General features: G+C 35.5%; 1 protein-coding gene across 1 annotated transcript in view; it reads left to right on the top strand.

Annotated features, from left to right (window-relative positions):
- Positions 1–209: 209 nt before the first annotated feature.
- The window catches only part of LOC136803131 (uncharacterized), a 14020-nt gene continuing 5032 nt past the window's right edge, over positions 210–9197 (top strand). The window contains exons 1-11 of the mRNA XM_067059881.1: positions 210–496; positions 646–754; positions 1009–1243; positions 1388–1804; positions 2044–2126; positions 2465–2554; positions 2692–2778; positions 2980–3082; positions 3490–3639; positions 4349–4459; positions 4866–4936. Of these exons, the coding sequence (XP_066915982.1) occupies positions 322–496; positions 646–754; positions 1009–1243; positions 1388–1804; positions 2044–2126; positions 2465–2554; positions 2692–2778; positions 2980–3082; positions 3490–3639; positions 4349–4459; positions 4866–4936 (1631 nt within the window). The 5' untranslated portion in view covers positions 210–321. The remainder of the gene's footprint in view (positions 497–645; positions 755–1008; positions 1244–1387; positions 1805–2043; positions 2127–2464; positions 2555–2691; positions 2779–2979; positions 3083–3489; positions 3640–4348; positions 4460–4865; positions 4937–9197) is intronic.

Here is a 9197-nt window from a genome sequence, read left to right as displayed (position 1 = left end):
TGTTATTCACCAACCTCTTGCTTGTCAACCTTCTCATCGCTCTTTTCAAGTAAGTTACTTGCACGTCAACGTGTCAATTTTTGTCAATTTTTGAAGTATGGTATTATCTGTTTGAGAAGTTTACTCCTCAGCTTTCTTATTATTTTAAGTTAAAGGCTTTTAATCGATTACTTTTTCAGCAATACATATGCCAGTGTTCAAACAACTCCAACCGTGTATGGAAATGGCAGTGGTATCTTCTGGTAGAAGGGTACATAGAACGGCCCATCCTGGTCCCTCCCTTTATAGTTTATTTCACACATCTACCAATTTGTTTGCTTTATGGTGAAGAAATGTTGTACTCCTACCATAAAGAAGAAAAGAGCGTCGAAGAAGAAAAAGAAAAACTATGCAGGGCAATTCAACCGACAATTCTCTCTGAAATCCTTCTTGTTGGACACGAATGGTTACTTTGATGAAAAAGAGAGACACGATAAGGAACGACAGAAATATCAATGTAAGTTGCAGTTTTGAGATTCTTGCCAGTCACTGTAAATATTATGTCATAATTTCGGTGTATAGAGTTCCCTATGACGTCATATGTGTTTCCGCGTAAACCTTTTAGAAAATTTAGTATTGATTCGTACGTTTTTTTCTACCTTGCAGTGAAAATGTTTCGTTTAATGAAATTCGAAGAGGAATGTCAGCAAACGTATTTGGCTAACCTTTGCGCATTAACCCCTCAAGAACGAAAACTGGATCAAATCATAGAACGGTATTCGTTGCCTTTATGTTTTTTTCTCCTAAATCTTACTTCTTTATCTATATATTTTAACGACTTATCAGTGTAGCCCGGGTAAAACAGCATAGACTGCTGTTGTCACCAGAGTGCACCAATGTTTGGCTTTGCATAATCGCTTGTGGTGAGCGGCCAACCGAGTCTACAGAGTGCTCAAGGAACCGATATTATTGGATATTTTTATATATTATTTTTTTCTATACCTTTATTTTTCTATTTTTTAATTACAGAACGAATCAATTAGAGAACGTCCTGCTGAAAACTTTAGACAAAGTGTTAGAAATGGATAAGAGATTGAATTCATTGGATCAAATCCGTCCGCTCGCGCTTCAACGATTACAGTTCGGTCCTGTGGAGCAGATTCGTCAAACTCCAAAAGATCGTAGAACACCGGAAAAGAAAAGTTTTGATTATCGTAGAATGCATTCAAATATGTCCGACGTCGCCAATAGACATGCGTCAGCGGTATGTCCCTTTTCTGTGTTTGTTCTGCTAGTTACATTCAATCTTTTGGTCAATTTTAGATTGAAAAAGGCATCCTTCTCGTAATTGGAGAAGCTGTTTTCCCTGTAATACGATTTTTATTACATTTTTTTCTGTTTTAAACAGTCGAGGAGTATGTCACTTCAAGCAGATGCGATGTTTCTTGGCAAGAAGAATAGTCTTGTCCCAACCAATAGCAATCCTTTGCGTGAGACTGCCATCAATAACGAGCGCAATCGAAAGAGTAATGAACTGGATGAAATTTACTCCCAAGTGGGCTCATTGAATGCAAAAACCGAAGAGCAGGTCCCAGAAGCAGAAGAAGACAACCGTCCTGCTGTAGAAGGGGACATATATGAACAACCGGCAACTCTTGTTCAAAGAAGATCATTGAAAGACATCAAATTAGATATTCCCCCTGAGATTGACCACTTCAACCCACCAAAGGAAGACAAGTTTATCCACGTGCTTTCGCGCTCCATGAAATATCCGTTCACTGATATTCGACGATTTTATTTTCCTGACAGTATGGTGGATTGGAAGGTGAGGCTCCTACCATATCATCTCACTGTCCATCTAATATCACCTGCGTAATCGTTGAGTTTTAACAAAAATATAAAATCACTGAATAGAACGACTAGAAAAAGATTTTTTCTTGACTATCTAATCAATATTTATTCTGGTAAGAGATAGAATTTTTTCAGTTCTTAAAGTTATATTCCAAGACGGTTTATATGCATGAAACCAATACTTGAGAATGTGGTATCACTTTGTTTTTATAGGTGGAATTTCCAGCGTACTCACCGAAGCCATACACATCAATCGTGGTGGATGCTCTTGAAGACCATGGGAAAGAAGAAGAAGAGTAAGTCTAAAACCATCAAATAGAAAAATCTCTTGGACGGGAAATGAAGCAACTGATTTTCCATGGAAAGGTTGAAGATTCACCTATCGTGCTTTAAACTCAATACCTTTAAACACATCATATCACATTTTAATCTTGCTCAATGCTATTGTGATAAACGCTCTGTTCTTTAGTAAAGAGGGAGATTGAAATACCATCAAACATACAAAGTTTGATTTGAAAGTATCATTGTGTATTAGGAACACTATTATTTTATCAAATTTTTCCCGCTTTTGAATACTTATATTATTCGTCACTTGTCCGTGCAACACATCTTTTCAACCTTTTCTGATCCATAGTCCGAGGAAACTTTCCTTCAATGCATTGGATGGTCAAATCGATCGCAGATCTTTCTGTGGGATTTACGACGTGGTTTCTGGCTACCCAAGGTTCGTCAGTCTCTTTTAAAGAATTGTTTTCAATTTAATGAATTTGCTTTGCGCATTTTTACCATCCAAAAATTATTCTTGCTTTTGTTAGTTAGCAAAATTGTGAACAATCTTTTTTCTTAATTTTTTTTTTCCAGGAATCCGATCGGTCGCACAGGTATTTCTGGTCGCGGTTGTTTGAAACTTTTCGGTCCCAATCACATTATAGAGCTCATCATCACCAGGTAGGCAAATTGCTCAAACGATTCTATGTTTACGGTAAATGTTCTGCGATTAGACTACAAACGGCTAGATTTCAGCAGACTTGAGAATGCTTCTAGAATTCGCTAGGTCTCAACTCGTACGACTCTTCTCAATTTGAAACTGTTTTTACCAGCGACTTCCGAGCTCTAAGTTGTATTATTCTTACTGTATATCATTGACAGGAGAAAGAATGTTTCGTTGGAAACGACTAACGACGAGAGGGAATATTTTGAAGTGTTGGTCGTTCGAAACGATAGTGCTGATGATCAATACAAATTACCATCCGTGAGTGTGTTCTTTTTGTGTGGCCGTGTTCACTTGTCTGACTACTCGTGAATGATGATTATCTTTTTTGTATGTAAGCCCGTGGGGGGGGTACCAGGGTTGGCGGATGATGGGTATGTGCGGACGGGACCTCCGAAAACCAACCCTTAGAGAGACTGTGAAAGGTGACCGTCTGTCCGTACATACCCAGCAGCCATTTTTGCCTAAGTACCCCCCCCCCAGGCATGTAAGGCGCTGCTAATACATTACTAGTAATCAGAATGGTTCGTTTTGAATTCCATTTCCACTCATTTCTATCTATCATCGTATGAAAGCTAACCTCGGTATCAATATTTTTTGAACCTTTAAAGCCCAAGTTTGTTTGAAACCTTGTCATCTTTTAGGATTCATAATATTTTTCTTGAAAGGGTGAACATATCGGGAAAAGACCTTTCATATCTCGTTTGCAAAAGTTGTTATGTAACGAAACGTTGAGCCAACTTGGTATGGGTGCAAAAGAAATTGTGAGGAACCATGCAACTGCAACCTCTGTTTTCCTGGAGAAAAACGAGCGAAAGGTACACGCTTTTTTATGAAAAATGGTGTTTTTCAATTTCATCACGGATATTCTTAACTTTTTGGGGAAAACCATCTTAAAATATTCTTACGGTACAAGTCAATCTAAATTTAGCATGTAATACACACCTAAAGCATAGATTTGCATTTGCCTGTGAAATTATTGAGCCTTGCCGGGGATAATTTGCAATTTACAGTTAAAAATGCTCTACAAATGGCTTAGGTTCTGTTGCCAAATTCCATAACGGTGATGTTCTTAGCACATTCTTAATTTTTTGGCCAATTTCATCATGAATATTCTCATAAAGTATATTCTTATAACGAAAAATGTTTGTAAGATTAAATAAATGAAATGTTCAGATGGGCATTTTTGTAGTAAGAAATGCATTTAATTAAAATACATGTTTCATCTACACCCTACCAATCTGGGTAAGGAGTAAGGCTTGAAACTTACTTCTGAAGGGAGTGTCAAAAACTAAACCTGACCCTGTTAAAGTATGAGGATTTTGAGAGCTTAATATTGGTAAACACTAACTAGCCTTTGAGGGAATAAAACGCTTTATTTAACAATTTTTTGCTAATCGAAAGTATTGGTCGAGTAGACGAAAATTCAACCAGGTGGATGAATTTTTGCCCAGTCTGTTTTATCAATATTCCATATTGTGTAATCTTGGCAAAAAACTTTTCTATCTTTGTGACGTCACTCTATAGATATACGAAGGTTACATGGATGACGAACGAAACACGGATAATGCATGGCTGGAGACGTCCGTTAGACATTTCCATGACGATGCTGATGCTTTGAAAAAATTCTTCTTAAATGTGAGTATAGTATTGAACGCTTTTTAAACTTTTGTAATCAATTAAAAGGTTTCTTTATGACTTTCTTTGTTCTCTCACTTTGTATGTTTTTTTTTCAAGTACTCCTACTTAAGCGACCGTAGTGCAGTGGTAGAGCATGCGGCTACGGTGCGCAAGGTTGTGGGTTCAACCCCAAGCCGGGTCATACCAAAGATTCCCAAAATGGTACTTGATGCCTCTCTGCTTGATGCTCAGCTATTAAGAGAAGGATCAAGGGTAAGCGAAGGAATCCAGGGAGAAAGAGTTGCGCCCTCCCCTACCTTCTTCGTGTAGACAGCTATCGAAAGAGGAGCCTTCGGGTCGCCTCCGACTGCGGTTGCAGACTTACTTACGTTACTTCTACTTTCCATTTCTTCTTTTGTTGCAGGAGAAAGCAGTAGACAATTTGAAGTTATGTTGGATATTGATGCATGAAGGAGCTCATTTGCCAGATCATCAGTTTGTTTTATTTGCAAGAAGTTGTTTTCGCATTGTAAAGTATCTTTTGATGCCCTTCCTGAGACAGTTTACGATTATATCTGATTTTTTTTAGAAACTTTGTTTTCATTTCTCCAAAACGGACAGAAAACTGAAGCGTATTTGGATGTTGATTTCAGAAATGACTGTTATTAATGTTATTTTTCTACTTTTTTGAGAAATTAGGGAAAATGTGCTTTATAACGTTATCATAAAACTTAAGATTTCAAATATCTCCACAATTACTTATTCATGTCCTCTTGCCATAAGTTACCAGTAAATTTGAATATTAGTTAAACTATCACATGATTAAGGATTGTCTTTTGGTTCCACATTAGTCAGTCTGGTCAGAGTAATGCTTTCTGAGTTCATCCACTGTTCACTTTGTCAGTGATGAAAACGTCATTTATAATCACTTCATAATATTCGAGTGCGGGCAAAGACCATCCACCGCTATCAAAAGATGATTTTATGATTACCAAACAGGAAAGCCGGAGGACCGGAAGGCTATGTAAGTTAAACTTAACACGAGGTATACTACAGTACGAAAAAATATAAAGTTCAGAAACTTTTCAATTTTGTGCTCTAATTTTGATATAAGGTATTATTAAGGGGTTAAGTATATAAAGTTTTGGTCCGAAGTGCGTTTCTAGAGACACTAGGACATGGATAAGAACAAGGAAATTATTATTCAAATGCAACAATTTAGTTTTTATGAATCGTAGTAGTCTTCAGGTCCCTTTAATTTATCATTTTTATGACGTAAGCAAATCCACCGACTGGATAAAGGGAGCGCTCGAAACGTCTAAGCAATTTGTTCAATGAAACTTTGAAGTGTTTAAAAAATAAATAGTTTGGATAAATCAATCCTGTTTTTAAAGTCTGTGACCAGTTTGAGATCCGTGTCGAGATTTGCATGAATTTGAGTAATTTAGAGCCAGCAAAGGATGTTTGAGAGTTTTATCTCCCAGTCAGCGTGCGTTCAGAAGTTATCCAATTTTTAAGAAGTACTTATAAAATCCAAATGTTAAGCCATCGAACTTTCTTAATGATAAACTTTGCTTATGATGGTTGTTTTTTAAAGAAAATTTCAATAGAGATCTTGATAAACAATATAAGATATAACACAGCGTTATTTACATTTGTTTGAAGTAGAAGGAACACTTTTGACACTTTCATTCACTTAAGCTTGTTTGAAAGATCTTTATTTTATGACTGTCATCATGACAAAAAAATCAATAACAAAGGATTTTCTGTCAAGACTGGCCAAGAGTCTTGTAAACATTCCAACAACTCCATCAAAATGATCTGTCAAAGCTTGTTACCCATTTTAACACGGGCTAGGATTGAGTTGAGAACGCTTGCAGAACACCCGCGCGGGAACAAAAATTTTTATCTGTCAATCATTTTCAAGCAAGAGTACGCAAGCAATTCTAGCTTCTTTACGATAGTGCCGTGGATCATCAGCAATCAGTGGATAGTATTTAATTATCNAATATACAGTATAACAGATAAAATTAAGGCAGATGTATTGAATTCTCGTGGTCCACTTAGCTTTTTTGGTCCCCAACAACGCGCACAGCTCGAGCGTTTTGGTCGCTGAGCGCTTTTATACTTCCATTGAAAATTAGAAAAGTTGCGCGTAAGAGAAAATTAAAACAAAAGCAATTGTACATGATAAAAATAAACACACAATCAGCATGTTTACCTTCTCGCTGATTGGCTACTTCAAAAGAACAATATAGAAGAGACACACAGCTTTGCGCACGAAGTTGAAAATTTTCAACTTTCAGAAAAGCTCACGCTGTTCATTGCGACAAGCCTTGAAGCCTTAATTTATGCAATTTATGCAATAATCGAGCCGTACGCGTTGTTCGGCGATCAAAAAAGCTAAGTGGACCACGAGCTTAACATCCGTGTCAATCCAATGTGAACAAGCAACATGCTGAATGGACCTACCTAATGATTAACATCAGATGAAAATAAGAAAAAAGTGACAATAATTGTACAAAAATTCAGAATTGAAAAATAAAGTTTGTGTGTTGAATAATGTAAAATGGTAAAAAGGAATTTCCCCAAATACGAAAATCAATTAAACTATTCAGGCCCAAAAGACTGTTTAAGCTGTTTTTGGCCCAAATTTGCCCAAAAAGATTTTTCCTTAAAAATCTGGCTCCGTCACATTTTGGGCATTGACATTTTGCATCATTGTGCAAAAAATCAGAAAAAAATTATGAGTCAACATTGAGAAAAGCTATATTTTCTTATTTGGTTAAAGGGAATTTCCCCAAAATACGAAAATCCGTCTTTTAAGGCGAATAAGAATTTTTCAGGAAAAACCACTTCAGCCATTCTTTAGAGAATCTTGCCCTCCATCTTTGTACAAAAAATCAGAAAAAAGTAATGACAGGATTTTGCACAAAGTCCAAAAAACCCTATTTTTAGGCAGTTTTTGGCCCAAATTTGCCTAAATATATTTTTTTTCCGAAAATCGGTCTCAGACACATTTTAGGCATTGTCATTTTGCATCATTGTGCAAAAAATCTGAAAAAAATAATGAGTCAACGTTGAGAAAAGCTATATTTTCTTATTTGGTTAAAGGGAATTTCCCCAAAATACGAAAATCCGTTATTTAAGGCGAATAAGAATTTTCCGGGAAAAACCACTTCAGCCATTCTTTAGAGAATCTTGCCCCCCATCTTTGTACAAACTAGCTAATAGCCAAGGCCATGATGCGCCCGTTGCAATGTTTTTCAGGGAAACTGACGTCGGTTAGTGATAACCAAGGAAACAAAAAGCAGGAGGCCCAAATAATTACAGTTTCTGTAAACCATTTCAATGACATGTTAAATGAGTCAGAAAGTTGCAATAAAATTTGCTTTTTTAAGTTTTATTTATAAGAACTGCAAGGAAAATGTGTAAAAACAAAACAATATATAGTTTTCTTAAAAATCACACAAGAAGTTTTCTTTGCCACTCCTTTATGGTCCTTGTACAGGAAAAATAAATTTAGCAGCTTCCAAGTGTAGAACACCTAAAATCAATATACAACAACAGAAACAAAACAATCAATATTTTTTTAAAACATAATTCACTCAAAGTCATCTAGAAGAAATTTAGTTCAGTAAAACAAAATAAAATATTAAAAAAATAGAAAATCGATTATCGATTGCAATCAATGAGTAATCTATAAAATATTGATTGCATTGATACATAGTTTATTGAAACAATTGTGAGTATATATTAATTATCTATCGATTGCGTTAATGTATCAATTAGTTATTAAGTCAGTAAAAATCAATAGGGTAATCGATGTAATGTACTTAAGTTGATACTGATCGACTGCAATCGATATTTAATCATAATTGATTATTTATCAATCATAATCAATAATCGCACCATCTGGATTTTTGTCCAAAATTTGTTGAAAAATACTTTGGTCTTACTTAAATCAAATTCCAGTAACACTTTATCATAATAAATGATCAATAGCAAATCGCAGTGGTGAAAAACTCAAACCCATGCATCAATCGCAATTGCAATTTACTACCGACCGACTCAATTTCAAGAAGATTTTTGACGCAAACGGAACATATTTTCGATTGCCGCCCAACCCATGCATCAATCAATCACAATAATTAATAATCGCAACGTCTGGATTTTTGTACATAATTTGTTGAAAAATACTTTGGTCTTACTTAATCAAATCCCAGTAACACTTTATGATAATAAATGATCTAAAAGTTCATCAAATCATCCATCGCATCATCGTCTTTAAATATCAAATTGCAGCAGTGGTGAAAAAACTCCAATGCATCAATTGCAAATCGATAATCGCACCGTCTGGATTTTTGTCCATAATTTTTTGAAAGATACTTTCATCTTACTTAATGAAATTCCAGTATACGATCTAAAAGTTCATCGAATATTGTTCATTATTATCGTCTTCAATCGAATTTGCAGTGAAAGCCGCCATAATTTGGTGAAATTACTTCTCTCTCTTCTTCTCATTACATTTACATAGGAAATGTATACGTTAGGATACTTCATCCAATAATCCATCCATAACTTTCTCCAAGCCCAACAGAAAAATATGTTTTTTATTGCAATTAACCATCGCATCATCATGGAATCATAACAACAAACCAAAACAAAGCAAAAAATAAGTCTCACTTTTGGTAAAAAATAGTTCATAAAAATCAACGAAAACTAAAGCAAATAAAGTCTTTACACGATGCAAAAA

The sequence above is a fragment of the Clytia hemisphaerica genome, unplaced genomic scaffold (genome assembly GCF_902728285.1).
Source record: "Clytia hemisphaerica strain Z4C2 unplaced genomic scaffold, Clytia hemisphaerica genome assembly, whole genome shotgun sequence".
Taxonomy (NCBI): Eukaryota; Metazoa; Cnidaria; class Hydrozoa; order Leptothecata; family Clytiidae; genus Clytia; species Clytia hemisphaerica.
Note: the sequence above shows the minus strand (reverse complement) of the source record. Positions and strands in the feature narration are given on the sequence as shown.